Consider the following 16,949-nt stretch of genomic DNA (forward strand, 5'->3'; position numbering starts at 1 on the left):
ATAGCAATCGCTAGTAATTTATTTTCACGGCGTTTTCAACAGACAATTCTCACGCGATCGGTTTTTCGAAGCAAAAATTCTAACAGAATCCGTTGATCAAAGTTAAACTTCAAGAATAGTTATCGTACTTATGTATGTCGAGTCGAATGACAATTTAAGTCTCGAGTCTCCCGTAGGTCCGGTGAAAATATTCTAACAGAATTTTTCGAGGATCGCCAATTGAAAGTTATGGATTACTCCATAACCGCCCAGCTTAGCTCACCTCTATCTAATTTATCTCAGGGTCGGCTTCCGAACTACGGGGGACTCCCTGTACCGCGGACGACACTGTCACAACCAAGAGAGAAGACCAATAGGGCTGGTTCGAAATGAAAGCTATGTAAAAGAACTGGTAATTGGTTTACGATTTACAAATTTTTATTTTAATAGTTTATTCGTTGCGGCGCCGTACGTCGACCGTTGGGGCCCCTCGATGACACGTGGTTTGTGTAACGGAGAGAGAGGAGGGTCTGTAGCACGTACCTTCTTCGTGGTTTCGATTACGGGTTGATTCGCTAGCGAATTATCGGATCCGTGGCCGAACTTGTTATATCTGTTGTACTCAAATTGCGCACGGGCGGCTGGAGGTACGTAATCCGGGGGCACGCTTGGAAACAACGTGGCGTGAACCGGAACATCCCTGTTTTCTTAATCACACGCCCAGGAGTATAACACTCACTTTTCTATAATTTTTCACTATCTTTAAATAGGTGTTGGTCGCTTCCAAACTCCAGCTAAAGTGCCCGAGGCCTTTTTCATTTCCCTCCACGAAACCTTAATCCTTCTTCCTTTTTCCGTCTACTCTCCTCTCTCAATCTTTCCTCTCCCAAATATTCCTCTATCTCATTCCTTCCTCTCTCTCTCCTACTTCCGGAACACCATCAGCTTGCCCGCCGATGTTACTCAAGGGGGCTTTCGATCGTGGCAAATTACAAAGTTGAGTTAGTACAATATACACTTAAACTAATGTTAGTTATTACAATTAACAATTCATACAAAAAAATTACATTTAACGACAATCTTATTAATGAACCAGCCAACAATAAACAAAACAAACGATTTACTTAAAGACTAGTTTTGAACGATTACTACATTTAATTGAACAAAAATTGAACTGCCCTCCCTGTTGCGTCATTGGTCGGTAACAGTGTCGAATATATTTGATCAGTACACGTTGATCAAATTTTGATCTGCCAAAAAGAGTCAAGCACTTGACTCCGGCCAAATAGTGTATGAGCACCCTAAGCAGTGAGTTCGGGAGTTCGGGCATATGAACCATTAGCGCAAACACCTAGTTTAAGAAAAAAAAAACAAAAATACAAATATATACACTACTTAGCTTAGGGGGTGTTGTTGACGTTAGCGTTGTGTATGTGTGTTTGAACACACCGGAACGTTGGACCTTTAGTCTCTCGCGGCTCCGTAATGCTTTTGTCATGTGGAGTCTATTTTCGGTGATATTCTCACTGTAGCCAAGGTCAGAAACCTTAACTGTTCTCGAACACAGTTTACAGTTTACATTTTCTACCAACACAACAAAACTAAACCCTGCGAAATAATTGACACAACAATGAATAAAAAACAGCTAAAAAGAAACATGTACCGCAAAAATAATATTTAACCTAAGAAAACATTGTAACATTAGTGTTGTAACTGTCCCGTTTTGGCCAACGCAGCCTACTAACAAAAATCGTGATACTTTTAGAACAGCTCTTGAAGATGGAGTGGTCCATTCTATCCCATTCCATTAGGCATTTCTATAGCCATAGCCGACGTTCAATGTTATTGATCAATAATAAACGAATATATTGAAAAGCAGTTGTCAAAAATCAACTGAACATTTAAAATAGCCATACTTGTCAGCATAAGTGAGAGACATGAGTACCAACATTATGTCACAAAAAAAAAAATCTAGAATCGAATATACGTAACCCGCGTAAATTCGAAAGTCGCGATATTTTTTGAACAGACCTCGCATATAATAATATTCACAAGCCATGCACAAGCGCATCGCAACATGTTTACAAACAAATTACAATAGGCTTTAAGATGGCCGCAAATTGGTTTCATCTTGTTTAAGATGAACGTCATCATGAATTTCATTTTCTTTCATCTAAATAATGAACTTCTCGAAAAGTGTTTTTTTTCCATAATTTAAGTTTATATACACATTTTTATATCCATAATATGATTTTTGTTTTATATTAATAGATTATTACATTGCTTATAAGCTAATAACTAGCCTATGTTCAATTAAATATTGTTTTATTTCTGCTCATCAATATTGTTCTGTCATTTAGCATTAGCTTTATGTGGATAACTTCCAACTACTCTGTTTTACTGTTTGTCCTTCCCATACGCAATGTGAAACATCCACAGTGTTTGTCACTTCCTGAATTAACTAGGCTGCCTATATTCGGAGAACGAAAGTACGTCGAATTTCATATAATATATTGCAAACAAACAATCAATTTTGTCTAAACTAAGGAACAGAACGATTCGTTTTATTTCATGATCTTATTACTTCAAATTTACATTGTTTTTGTTTTTATTTCTTCGCGAGAAAGTGTTCTATTTCGATTTCCAACGACACCGGCGTGGTTCCCTCTCTCCCGTGTAAACTGCTTCATTTGCTTTAACTATTTGACGCTACTACAACTGTACTGGCTTGAACGAACGCATTCATATTCATATAGATTTTTTACACATTCAAATTCACGGATTCATTCAGATTAGTTTTTTTTCTTTTTGAGTACAAAGTTTTTGTTTGTTTGAATTTACAACGTTTTTTTTTGTCTGTTCTGTTCTCGAACTAGAATGGGAATTTGGTTTCGTTTTGGAAGCGGACTGGATTCTGGGAGTCGTCTCGTGTGTATGTGAGTGTTTTTTTTTGTTCTTTCTATTTACAAAAAGTCGAGTCTATGGACGGCCATAAGATTGCGATTGTGTGTGTTTTTTCTTCTTCTTTAGTTGTGTATGTTTTCACTGCTGTTGAGTAGAAGCGATGTTAAAGAAACGACTAACATGTTTAAGTATATTACTAACAGCTGCTGTTAGAGCCACAGAGAGTGAATTCCTCGTCTTGTACATTTAGAAATAAATAAGTATTCAACTAAAAATAACAAGTTTTTAAAACGTGCGTTCGTGAAGTACGTTCCGATTGCGTTTCGCACCAATATACACACACAATGAAAATGGATTCACTCTGGGAGAAATCCATCGGTTTCGTTTATTTGCACTTCGTTTTCTTGGTTTGATTATATTTAACTAAATGAGGGTACGATGGCACCACGAATGTGCTCCGCTAACTTAAATTGAGCATTGGGATTTAATCAATAGAGCGCGATAATTTTGAAAATGGCCGACCTCAAGTATGGTGAGTAAATGATAAAAACAGAACAGAACCTAGCACTGGTTCAGGTGATTTCGTCATCGACAACCGATACGTTCGTTTCGACTTCCTGCTGGTGGTGTCGATGGCGCCGATGACTGCCGTGATTGCTGTCAGAGTCATTATTCCTATCGTTATCAATTAGATTAATGTTTGTAATGTTACTATTCTCTAGAATATTAGCACCCATCAAGATAGCTGGAAGTCCTCCCTGCTGTTGATGTTGTTGTTGTTGTTGCTGTTGTCGTTGCTCTGCTTCCGAGTCGTCCTGTGCCGCATGCTGCGATGTCGCCTGATTGGACGAACTCTCCAGTGTTGACAGATGATCTAAGCTATTTACATTGTTGTTTGTGCTGCTGCTGCAGTTGCTATTGCTGTTGTGGCTGATGTTGTTGTTATTGTTGGTAAAGTTGAGCGAGCTTTGAAATTGTGTAAACTGGTTTGTGGTTGCCATCAGCGAAGACAAGGCGGCGGCGGCAACATCCGAGCAGCAGCTGCTGTAGTAGGATGTGGATGACGGTGAGAGCGTTCCCAGCGCGGAAGAGGAAGCAGCGACCTGCGCCTGCGATTGTGACAGCTGCTGCGATAGTTGATGATGTTGCTGCTGTTGATGTTGCTGTTGTTGTTGCTGCTGTTGTTGCTGCTGCTGTTGCTGCTGCTGGAGAGCTGCCGCGGCCACTACCGTGGACGTCGTGCCGCCCATCATCAGTGAAGATCATGTCGTTGTAAGTTGACGCCACACGGCCGTGTGTCACATCGAAGGTAGATAGGGCCAAGAGAAACTACTACCCGAGAGCAGCATGTCGCGTATTAACGTTTCGATGGGTGTTTTTCCCACCAGTCGGACGAAGAAGAGCTGTTCTATCACCTGTGGGGAACACGGAAAGCGTGGGGTTAGACTTTGCTCGAATTGTTCTGAGTTGGTGGTCGGTGGGACTTACCTGTGAAGAGACTGTTCGCAATGAGGGTAACCTAAGCAGTAGCTTGCCAAATCTCGTCGGCTGGTTGGGATACTGAGACCTGCAGTATTCTTCCAGGGCGCATTGAGATTTTTCCTGAAGCGATTCGATGTGAGCTACGTCCGACAGTCCGCATGCATCTGGAATGATAGAAAAAGATACAAACGTTAGTTTTTCTCAGGCATTGCTGAAATCATGGCTCTGTTTTTTGGCGAAGCGTTGGGAAGTTCGGAGGTTAAAAGGATTTGAAGAGATAATATTGTTATAACCACCTTTTTGTCTCTGAAAATGCTGGTTTAGGTTAGTAGTGCATGTGGGATCTTGTGTTCGTTGGCTGTAAAACTTAAATTGCGTAAGTGTGTTAGAAAAAAACATAAAAGTATGTGAAATGAAATGAAGAGCTTGAAGGTGCAAGTGAATGCTGCAAATAAAAAGAAAATAAGTTTAGTAGGTAATATTTAGGAAACAAAAAAAAAACAAAATTGTTGTAAACTATTCCTCATACTGACTAAAGCGAACATAAAACCAAAAAAAATACAAACGATACTACGGAAACATGTTAACCAACCCTTATTCCGGAACTCGATCGGGTTCGAATTAGCACGATATTGCATTTTGTGACCCGAACGAGTTTTAACGGAAATAGGAGGATAATTAAGAAAAAAATACTAAAGTTATGGTGAGAAATACGTGTTCAAAGTATTTGAATAACACCAAGTAATAATTTTCATTCATATTGCACCAATTTCAGAGGACGCGTTCAATTCCAGTTTTGACTAAGAGTACGCCAAAATATGTTTTATTATCAAATTCTTAGCGACCATTCTGCATTGAATGTTGAGATGACTTCCGAAAAGCTAGCAAAATTACACTAGACAACTCTCGACTCAGGGACTCATCTTTCTTTCGATGCAATGTCTCGCTTTCGGGGCCTATAACATCAATTTCGTTTTATTGACGTAGGACTACGTCTAACCGGAAGATATAGGGTGTGAAATGGAAATCTAGGCACTGAACAAGTAGGAAAAAATGCAAGATTTGGAACGCTTATAACTCGAGCATTTCTCAATAGATCGCAAAGGTTTTTGCATCAATTGATAGGAAATATATCTACGCATCTATCATAAAGAATATCATTTCATTTTTCATGGAATAAATAATTGAATAATTGTGAAATATCAAGCATTGTTAAAATGCCCTATGTGCCCATTTTTGATTGGTCCATTTTGTGCTCCTCAAATCGTACCGACCAAAACGGGCAACCAGAGCAGCAGCGAAATAGAATGAAGCACGATTGGAAAGGAAAAAGAAAAAAGTGAACGAAACATTGGTCGCAGTCTCACACATGCGTAATTCTCGAGCCAGCCAGTCAGCTTAAAAATCCCCGCTTCGCTGCCGTAACGATCATTCTTTGTGTGGACACCGACTGGACAACATCGTTGCTGGACGAGCTGGACGGCAAGGGATTGAGTGGTAGCGCTGGAGTAGAGTAATAGAGTAGAGTAGAGTTTTCAAAGGGCCTTTCTCAAGGCTAGAGACGAATGAACTGCAAAAGTTTAAAGTCTCTATAATACAATACCTTCCTTCCTTCCGTAACGATCATTCTCATTCAAACCGTACACCACATCGGTTCGCATCACAACACATCAACAAACCAAAAAAGGAGGAAAAGTGAAGGGAAAGGAAAAATCCCGCTCGAACCGTGTTGATCTGGAGTTCCCCGCAAGGGTAGCTAGGCCGAGCGCGTTAGTACCAGTGCACCAGTCCACCTAGCCGGCGTTATATAGTTTCGGCCGCCGAAGTGATTGAGTTAGCTGGCAAAGCTGCTCGCGACGATAAGAAAACCCGCATTCGGAACAGAACACATTCGGTTCGGTGGACATCAAGACAACAGGCAGTTGCAGCGAGTGGCGAGTGGCAAACGCAATCGCAAAACGGCATCAGGTAGCAGAAAAAAAAAGTTTGTTCTTTATACAAACTGCTTTGGAGGCCAATCCAGAACAAGGCGGCATCGAGGGCGTTCGAAATGGTTTTTTTCAAAACCACGAGTACTAAGTTTTCTAAATTGGAACCATTCCATAAAACAAGGCGCTTTTCAGGGCCATTAAACCTTCCAAAAAAGAGTTTAGGAAATACAGTTCAATGCTTCCTAAAACATTATCCAAAATAATAATAAAACACAAATTGATTTTTTCATAATTTGTTTGCCAGGATCTGATGAGTATGTGAATTTGAAAGTTGTTCTGAGCTTATTGATAGTTGGGGACTTTCCTGATTATTCAATTTTCACCAATTCTTAAATTGTTTCCAGATTGAAAGTACAGTTGTTTACAATTAGTTCGACATTTAGCTAATTGGACGGACATGTAATGCGACTTATTTAGTTGGACATTTTTGTAAACATAGAGATCCAAATTATGACCCCACATTGAAAGTCGACACTGTACCACTGTCATCGCAAATGTTCAATTACAGGTTAAAATCACCTCCAATGCGACACTGAGTGGTGCTTCGGCACGTCGCATTAAATATAATTTACTGTACAACATGTCACAAAGCTGGATGGGAAGAAATTTTCCAACTGTGAAAGCTGTGGCGAGTGGCAACAAATCGCTAAACAGGAAGGTTTAGCCGAACAAGATGGGGATATCGAGTGATAACAAAACAATAAACTCTTTAGATTGAAGATAATTTTGTGATCCTGAAAAGGACCCTTTTTAGCCTGCATGTGAATCCAACGAGCGAACAAATCGTAAATTTAACGCTCATTCTTCGTCTCGTTGGACTCGCCCCTCTGGCTGAGTCTGCCGATTTGTCTCTATCCTGTGAGTGTGTACCGCTAGAGTATAAAACACGCGGACCCCAAAAAAATATCTTATTTTCTTTCAAACCGTAAACCCGTGTGGTTGTACGGCATCGACATCGTGGACGTAACAAAGGAGGACAAGTTAAGGGAAAGGCAAAGTCTCACTCGAACCTTGCAGATCTCCAGTTCCCTGTTGGTCGCATTCACTGATTGCTCCGCAAGGGTAACTATGCCGAACGGATTGGTGCCGGAGCACCAGTATACCTAACAGCGATTATAGAGTTTCGGCCGTCGGAGTGCTCGAGTTGGCTTGCAAAGCTGCTCACGACAATCAGAAAACCCGCATCAAGAACAGAGCAGCTTCGGTTCGGCGCTCATCAAGGCAACAATTAGTTTTAGTGAGTGGCAAAGTGTTTCTCCGGCACGTTGCATCAAATGTAATTTACTGAACAACATGTCACAAGCTGGATGGGAAGAAATTTTCCAACTGTGAAAGCTGTGGCGAGTGGCAAACGCAATAGCTGAACAGGAAGGTTTAACCGAACAAGATGGGAATATCGAGTGATAACAAAAACACAACACAAAAGGTTCTTTTCAGAACCATCAACATATTCATAAAGAGTAAACAGTAAACTAATCCATTTTTCAGGTATATATGTAGGTATTCACGTAGGAGAAGAAAATAAAACAATATATTTCAAAATATATATTTAACAAAAGCTGTCCCCTTTGTATAGTCCTATGTCACTCCGGTTATGTCCCCGACATTACCCACCCGTCTTTTTGTATCGCTTTTCAATTTGTTCCAAATTCCATTTCTGTTTTCCTGATCACACTTTACTCTACCAAAATATCCTAGAGTTTGAACAGAAATGAAATCGTTGGCTGCGAGAACAGCTCAGTTATGGCAATTGGGTGAAATGGTGGGTAGAAGTTACTAACCAAAAATTCGTATATTATTCAGATGGGAACAAGTACAAATTTCAGAGCGTTTCAAACGACCAATCATATTTTGTATCATAATCTTTCGAATGTGTATGAAAATTCACTCAATTATTTATGTTATAACCCCATATAGCTAACTGAAGTTAACAGCATTAAACCCAAAAAAAATCTTATATGACCTCATTGACGTAACCTGGATATGTTCCTGATTAGGTGACCATACTATGACCAGAGCCAAATCCCGTCATGCGATATATCGAATTTCATGGTTCGATAGATTATTGGTAACCATTTCAAGGATGTTTGACCACATTAGGAGAGCCCCGAATGGTCTCCGGATGTCCTGAAGATCAGACTTTAGATCGAGATATGAGAAAGGCGCGAATACACCTTTAGGTGGCTTAAATCAGATTGTGTATCCTCATATCCCTGAATTATTACTCAAATGACCGTAAGTAAAGGAATCAGTGATTTTCTACAATTTTTCGTGCGTGTTACACAAGAAAATGATGAAAAAATAGATTGATCAATTTCTCCCCAATCCTATGTTGTGAAATGATATAAAAATTTAAGGAAAGTTTAAGAAAAATTTTCTACAAAAAAAAAATAATAGCGTTTCATGGTCTCAAATTCGAAAATATTCACATTTTTCTGAAAATCGTGATCAATTTGCCCCCGGTTTACGTTACATAGCTTTCCGTATCTCACATAACTTTTTTATCAATATGTATGATCGTTGCGAATCGACTGAATAAGCTTTTCCAGAGTGAAAATCCCGGATTATTGTAGCACAAATGTTTCAAGGTTTTTAAAACAGTGCTAGATATTTTTATGAAACCAAAATATCTGGTTATTTTAAGAAATAATAACGAGATTTACTTTGAGGAATAACATTGCTTTGTATGATACGTATGTACAAGTAGCCGCAAAGTCGTTTCAGAGTGCAATATTACTTACTTTTTCAATTCATAGTCAATATGATAATATTTTATATGACATTTGCTCATAAAATTCACATTCACATGAAATTATAGTAAATCTATTTATAATCAAATCAAATAACATCAACATAAAAAAAATCATCGTTTCATTCACTGCTTCCTCATTTGGTGATTTTGACCATTTTTTTCGACAGCAAAAGCTTCAACTTTATGACCATGTTCAAACATGTTCTGGGAGGATAGAACATTTAAGCTGCCTGAAAGATGGCGAAGATGGCAAGAGATTATAGAATAAAACAATAAGATTGTAGAATGCAGAGTAAAATTGAATATATGTAAGCCTATAAAAATTATGCTTTTGTTTTCCCAAAAATCGGCACTAACTTTCCGGACAACCCAATATGAGCCATCTTGATTTCTTCCTGATTTTTATTTTCATTCAAATTAAAAATTACAAATTCAATTAACAAAGAATATATTGCGCAACAGCGAACTCAATTTTATGAGTTTAGAAATGATAATTGACTTGTCAAACCGTTGATTGAGTGAATATCGCCCCAATTATTTCACAAAAACGGAACTATTGTAGGTGTTCTATTGAGGTACGCTCGAATGCCAAAAAATAATGGAGAACTCTCATTTGTCAAACAATTTTTTTAAATAACCCAATTTGTGTATTTCAGTTTTGAAGTTTTGGTTGTAAGTTAAACCATATCCATAAAACTAATATTAAAACGGTATGTATTAGAGAATGGCACTGAGTCTCCTCGTCCTTATACACAAACTGAATCCTACAAATTAATTCTACCCCAACATATTTCTGAGGGAAGCGCTTGGAGTTTCCTCGTTATTTCTATCGATAAATAATTATACTGCGTGTAATCAAAAAATGTCCCGCGGGTGTTGAACTGCCACGGACCGATTGGAAATTTGAGATTTGTTTCACTCGTACAAAAATAACAAAATAATAACAGCTCAAAATACGTAACTCGGCAACAACACAGGCTGGCGAATAGAAATGTAATTAGAGAAGTGGTTTATTTTGGACAAGGTGGATGCACTTTAGGAACTCGACGACAAAGTGTAAGTGTGCATCAAAGAAATATGGGAAATGATTTGGTGAGCTACTTTCCAAGAATCTGTATGATAATTTTTCAAGAGTTTCTATGGTATGAAGGGATGAGAACCGCTTCAGTAAAATTAAAAACACCATTTCATCCGACTTCGGGGTTGTAGCATAAGTTATCCTCATTAAATTAAAAACATTTTTTCGGTTACTTCAAAGCGGTGTACAACAGCAAAACTGTACAATAAAACAAAATTTCCTTTGTAATCGTACAATAACGGCTGAATCGTATACCGATCATCACATTATGCATGAGATAACAACTAAAGAAACATATTTGGTAATATAATCCAGCGCCTCCAGAAAATCTTCAGGGAGCGACGTCTATCAGTAGAGTTTTTCGGAATACTTCTGATGTGATTTATCGACGTTTCGAATGCAACTCTTAGAGGTAATACATGCGTTTCACAACTAAAGAACTATTTATTTTTTTCTGAGTCTCCAGAGATAGGTAAGAAGTCGGTTGAATTGAAGTAAATAGTGTAGAATATAATAACTATCTTCGTTGAAAAGACAGACCATTTGAAAATTATTGTTGAAGATAGTTATTATATCCTACACGATATACTTCAATTCAACCGACTTCTTACCTATCTCTGGAAACTCAGAATAAAACGAGTGGTTCTACAGTTGTCAAACGCAGTGTATATGCCAAAAACATTCAACTGCAGGATCAACCGATGGATTCAGGTATACTTCTTCACTGATATTGGAGCGACTATTCAAACGAATAAAACAATATTTTGAATGCCAAAAATGCTCAAACATTAAGAGAAACATTTCCGATGCGGTTAATGCCATAAAAATTAGAGTTGTCAAGTTTAATTCCAAATATAAAGCAGGCATACTTATCGCCATTAACTTCCTTTCGTTTGTGATGTGGAACTTATCATTTGCTCCCGGATTCATAGTCCTCCTCTAAAAAAATACGAATATCGAAATCCCATGTGCTCATCAACGGAAATCTCACTTATAACCAGGGCTCGGCAAAGTCATATTCATCTAAGGATAGTCAGGGGACTATGAAGACATCGGCCTTCACATTCAGTTGGAAATGAATTTTTGCTCCTTCCGGCAGTTTCTCTGTCAACATAAATCAAAAGTCATTTGGGCCCTATTGTCGCTATTTGCTCAACGACGATTCGTGTTCGTTTAACTATTCACTGTCAAAGGAACTTCACGGCATATTTCTCTCCCCTCCCAGACTGAATTCGATTCTCTCTGAGTTCGCGGTGGGTAAACAATGGAGCCATCCATTAAAGGTGTAATCGCTTTTTTTTTGCATCAAAAATCAAGTGTTCATTCCACTTTATATGAACGCTACCATAAGATTATGTATGCGGGCAACGAGTTACATGACGGGGTGGAGTAGTAGTGATGAAGTGAAGTCAGGTTGAATAAAGAGCCAAATTTGTATTCACTCGTCACGTCAAATGAAAAACCATTTGCTTCAACTAGAAAAGAATTCGAAAACGTTGAACCCAACTTGTAACTTTCCGTTCGAAAGGACAAAGTGATCCTTAAAAAAACTCCCAACAACATGTAATTATCCAATGGCATAGTGGCATACGCGGATAGTATATCGATTGTGATTGTGTAGTTGAATGCTAGATCCAGAAAAAACTTGATCCCATTCGTAGATTACAAAATATGCTCAGGGAAAATTCATAATCTAAACAGTTTCCATCAGCATTGGCGCGGCGCGAGTACAAGAAATAAGTGTCATTGACGGTTCTCGGATTATTTCAAGATCTGAATCAAAGTTTAGCAATCCGAAACAAACTCTTGCATACAACTGGAACGAAGTTTAAAAAAAAAATGCTCGACCTTTGTGGCTGATTAAACATGGAGTTTACAGCAAAAGGTTATAGTTTCAAACACATATCAACCCCGAATTATGGTTAAATGCGTCGATATTGAGCATAGTAGTCCTCGTTTCGCTAAGTCCTTCGCGAGTTATCTAAAAAAGACGGGTGGGGAATGTCGGGGGACATAACCAAAGAGAGGTAGGACTCCTTTTGGTCGGAACCATTTGAGGAGCACAAATTGGACTTACCAGAACTACCAGAACATGACAATTATTTAACTGTTTATTTCAAGAAAACAAAATGTTATTCATTGTGATAGATACGTAGGAATATTTTCTATCAATTGATGTGAACATCTTTGCGATTTATTAAGAAATGCTCGAGTTATAAGCGTTAGAAATCTTTCATTTTTTCCTACATCATCTTCCAATGTCTGTTTCCCTGAATGTTTGATAAAGAATTTATACACAGTTGTCCACGTTAATATGATAGAGAGTAAATAGCTTTATGAATACGGATACATTATTTTGACGTTTGTTTTGCGTCAAGGCAATGTTGACACTTCTGCATATGTCGATTGGGTTTGAATCTCGAATAATTTTAGAAAGCAAAAGTCGCTCTCGATAAATTTGCGCAATTTCTAAACTCGTTCGGGTTTCGCATTATGGGTGAAGATAGCAGTCGAGCGTTCAATATAATTTCATACCAATGCATCTGTTTAGTATGAATTAATTGAAGATTTAGTAAATTGCACGGCAAATACTCGCTCTGAGCCGCGACCGTAGAAAGCCGATCAAGATTGGTCTCCACTGATCGTGCAATACAACGAGTTTCCCTCGTTCACTCGTCGAATGTGTTCCGACCTACATATGGGTGTTCATAATCAGAGACAATTTTACTTAATTGATCTGAATGAAACGAAGAATGTTTGTTTTGCAGTGTTCGAGACCTAAAGAAGCCATGGCAATGGCACAGGGGTAATGGTTGCTTGTAGTCTTGATTAAATGGGAAGACGAAGCTGACGATTAAAGTTAATTTGAACTCTTCTAGTTCTATCGCGTAGAGCGAAGTCTCACGACGAGATGCGAACATGAAGCAGCAACAGCAGCAAATTGGAAACAATTTAATTGAATTTTATCACCCCGATTATTGCTTGACATCATTTAGGAGCCCGTATATACCCATGATATATTCTGTTCAATTATTGAAGCGTACGATTATGTAACACTAGCTGCTTTGTGAATGAATGCTATGGTGACATACGTGACATTGTTCAAATTTCGCAATGACCAATCTCTCAACAAACAATCGAAACATCACTTCCCTTCCTCATCTGGACTATATATTAATAGTAACTTCCCCATAATTAATAGTAACAGGCAATTAGCTGTTCAACACAACAGGTGACGAAGTATATTTCCCGAATTACCCAAACTCGAGAAAAAGACATATGTCGACTGTCGACAACTGTCAGAATGCAAGCGCTCGTAACAGATGTTATCGCTACTACTTTATTGGTTAACCCATTCGGAGTCAAGTGGCTTAAGAGTTTTCTTCAAGAGATTTGTAACTTTCTCCAACAAAAAATTCCCCCGCGATAGACTTAAGTGGCTCACCAAAATGCGAAGGGGAGTTTAAGAGTTTGACAGCGTATACTTAGTTGGAATAAATTTTAATTACTCGAGAGAGTGACGATGCATCGCCTTGGGTCGGTCCCCTAAAATCATGGCCATCTTTGGGGTGAACGAGGCAAGTGCTGCGTTTAGTGCTGAAGATACTTCAAGTCGGGCACGCGACAGTTTGTTGTGCTCGCCACGCATTCTTTGCGACATTCTTTTCTCCGCAGTCTCCTTCTCTCGCGCAATCAACCAGCTGTCAGCAAACACAACCCAAGCCGCCATCTTCACCCAACGCAGTTGACGAAGGCTAATTATTATTTATATTTATTTTCGCGTTTATTTAGTCTTATCGCCATCTCGTTCAATTGAGTGCAATTAAGTCCGCGCATTTTTTCGTTCGATCTTAACTGACAGTTGGCGGCGGAGTGATGAACAAAAATGTAAACAAGCTTCGGTCGGGCCACTAGTGTTTATCAGATTGAAAGCTGAATTAGAGGATGTCTTACTCTGGCAAATGCCGGAGAGAATCAAAAAACCAATGGAAAAAAGGCAGCGGCGGTCTTCTAAAAATAAACTCCTTTATTCTTAATGCCATCGGAAGCACGAGGTTTATCTCCACAAAAAGAAAGAAAGGAAAAAAATGCGCTCGTAAGGGTCCCGAAAATTGCTCATGATGATGCGTCGCGCACTGGCCGTGATTTATGGACTCTTCTGTGGTACGGTCGCGTAAGTCTGGCGGATTAAATGTATTGCATACGTACACGTTCCGAGCTGCGGAGCGGGCGGGATCGGGGAAAACAAAGACGAATTCGTCGTCGGTTCAAGTGGTTCTACCGAATCTTAATGGAAAGTGAGTGATTTGTTGTCCTGTTGTATGTTTTGTAGTCATCACGGCGGCAGAAATTATCACCGGTGTTATCTGTTTTGAAGTTAAGCATTTTAACGATTTGTTAGTTTGGGGTGTCTGTATCGGAAGATGGCGCTCGCTCCTGTTTGGCGCTGTCATAATGGCAGATGCGTGACCTGTTATCAAAACATTCGTTGGTGGATAAATGTACCAGATGCGTGCTGCTGACAGTATTCATTGTGTTTTGGTCAGAGTGATCAACCCATTCTCTATTTTATAATGATTCGTTGTATTTGATAAGAGGGTTATTCTCCGGGTGGATGGATGGCTCGCGATTTCCAAATATCTTGGAAATATCCATTTGTTGTCACATATTTTATGTTCATTTGACCCAAATCGGTTGTCAGTCAAATATACAACATACATAGGGTCGATAGGGGCAATATGACCAGGCGGGGCGAAATGGGCCACCCTTCGTTTGGGGTTGTTATTGAACCATTAACACTTATTTTCCAACAATTGAGTTAGAAATACGCTTTTCAAGTATCTCCGTGAAAAACTAATTCGATTGTTTTAAAAAGAAATTGGAACAAATCTCACTCTAACTGATTATGGCGAAAACCATATAAGAAAAGCAGTCAGCAAAATAAGCTTGTACGCTTCATACTGAAATTTATGACTCTGCTCTTTATATCAATTCGTGCTGGTATTATTTCTGCACATTTCCACTGTTTTCTTGCACTTTTTTACCGTTTCATGAGAAAGATCAGGTAATTTTTATTGAGCGTAAATATACGGGGTGGAATGGTCATACCTGCTTGGAGCAGTATGACCATATATTTTTTCAACATAACCTATAAATACAGCTGTCAATATTTGTAAACAGTTGGAAATAGCTAGATTTGAAATCATGCTGCGAAATTATACCAGAACATCCGATCGTAGAAAATGTTCAAAGAACGGCTAGAACGCGGCAGTATGATTTATGATTTGGTCGAAAGAAATGAGATTCTCCACCCTTCCAATAGCCAAATTAGCTGGAATAGATTAGTTGGCTGGTTTTCCAAAGCACCACCCATAACTCTCTCTTCGGACATAAGAAGCAACCTCCGCCGCCAGGGCACAAAAATTCAATCGCATTGCATTCGGGAAATTGAACTGGAGGACGTGCAACAGAAATACAACATTCCACCAGTAATGCAATTCAACGTCGATGAGAATTCAGTGATTCCAGTAACTATCTCTTGTCAATAGGAGAAGCAAGTTAACTAAAAATTATTATCTTCATTCAACAGGTGCGGACCAGAAATGCCAAAATTCAATGCGGGGAAAAAGGCAGAAAAGCGCTATAATTTTAGCTGAGCGCTAAGTGCTGAACATGGAATAACAATCATAGAATCTTCCACAGGACTCCCTATGTTGCTACTGTCGGGACAATTCAGTTCCTACGGGCGGCGATGGATGGATCCAACGCTATCGATGCCACTAGTGGGTACATAACGGCACAGATATTCTCTGTTCCTGCTTTGAGTAACGAAAAATTGCAGTCCAATCATTTGGATCACATTGTTATATTTTGTACATGACAACGGATTAAAACTCAATGAAATAGAATAAACTTTCCTTTTATGAACTTGTTATGTTATTTCCTAGCGAAAACATGGTCAAAAGGTTGAATCAACTAACATGGTCATGTTGCCCCGCATGGTGGCCCATTTTGCCCCGCAGTACTTTCGATTGACGGAAATGGAACACATTTTTGAAAGTGTAAATTTTCCACATAAATCTGTTCTAAAGCATATTCATACAATTTACATCGATAAATAAGGTTTCAAATCGTGAGGTTTTAATATGTAGCATAATTTATAATTGTTTCTACGTGGTTTAGGATGTTTCGTTCTTAGGGGGACCATATTGCCCCTATCTACAATATATTTTCTCAATACAAAAAATCACCTAAATTAGCAAATGCTAGAATTTTGTGGTATTTATTATAACAGCAGTTCATATGTGCCGTTCGAGAGGGTTAACCCATCGACTGCTACGGCAGACGATTATGAGATTGCTCGAGGTGAACCCAGAGCTTTTAGATCGGGTTGTGGCCAGAAAATATTACAAAGTACACAGCAATGTTCAAAGGAATTGTGTGATACACTGTCACCCTATATTATTGATCATAGCAGGCGATGGTTCGCAAGATTTGAGAAGCCATGACTCGGCCTATCTCAAAATGTGGTCTTTGAATAGGTGAGACGTGTTCTTATCTCAGCGTTGAGGAATTTCTCTTCTACGCAGAAATCTACACTGGCGATTCTGCCAGGTCGATTAATCGAAAGTTAGATGTTAACTTAATGTGGACTACCAATTCTTCTGGAATTCGCTTTTGAAAAGAAGGAAATCCTCCAAACGAGACGAGATGTCCTTCGATTTGAGTGAAATGCGAGATAGAATGTCCGCAAGCGTCTTGT

The 16,949-nt window shown here is 38.9% G+C and overlaps 2 protein-coding genes across 3 annotated transcripts in view; both read right to left on the reverse strand.

Moving 5' to 3' along the window:
• Positions 1-3,455: 3,455 nt before the first annotated feature.
• Positions 3,456-4,133, reverse strand: LOC129774075 (protein kinase 4-like). Its single transcript, XM_055777773.1, has 2 exons — positions 4,113-4,133; positions 3,456-4,034 (listed from the first exon to the last, which is right to left on the reverse strand). The coding sequence occupies exons 1-2, from the start codon at positions 4,131-4,133 to the stop codon at positions 3,456-3,458; spliced, it is 600 nt and encodes a 199-aa protein (XP_055633748.1).
• Positions 4,134-4,160: 27 nt separating this feature from the next.
• The window catches only part of LOC129776648 (nuclear receptor subfamily 2 group F member 1-B), a 129,681-nt gene continuing 116,892 nt past the window's right edge, over positions 4,161-16,949 (reverse strand). For both annotated transcript variants that reach the window (XM_055782410.1, XM_055782409.1), the window contains exons 4-5: positions 4,372-4,529; positions 4,161-4,298 (exon numbers count right to left, since the gene is read on the reverse strand). In XM_055782410.1, coding sequence (XP_055638385.1) covers positions 4,182-4,298; positions 4,372-4,529 — 275 coding nt within the window. In that variant the 3' untranslated portion in view covers positions 4,161-4,181. The remainder of the gene's footprint in view (positions 4,299-4,371; positions 4,530-16,949) is intronic.

The sequence above is a fragment of the Toxorhynchites rutilus genome, chromosome 3 (genome assembly GCF_029784135.1).
Source record: "Toxorhynchites rutilus septentrionalis strain SRP chromosome 3, ASM2978413v1, whole genome shotgun sequence".
Taxonomy (NCBI): domain Eukaryota; kingdom Metazoa; phylum Arthropoda; class Insecta; order Diptera; family Culicidae; genus Toxorhynchites; species Toxorhynchites rutilus.

Coding starts and splice junctions, on each gene's coding strand:
- LOC129774075 (XM_055777773.1), bottom strand. CDS start 4,133: ATGGGCGGCACGACGTCCACG. Junction 4,035..4,112: donor TGGGCGGCACGACGTCCACG/GTAGTGGCCGCG, acceptor CAACATCAACAG/CAGCAACATCATCAACTATC.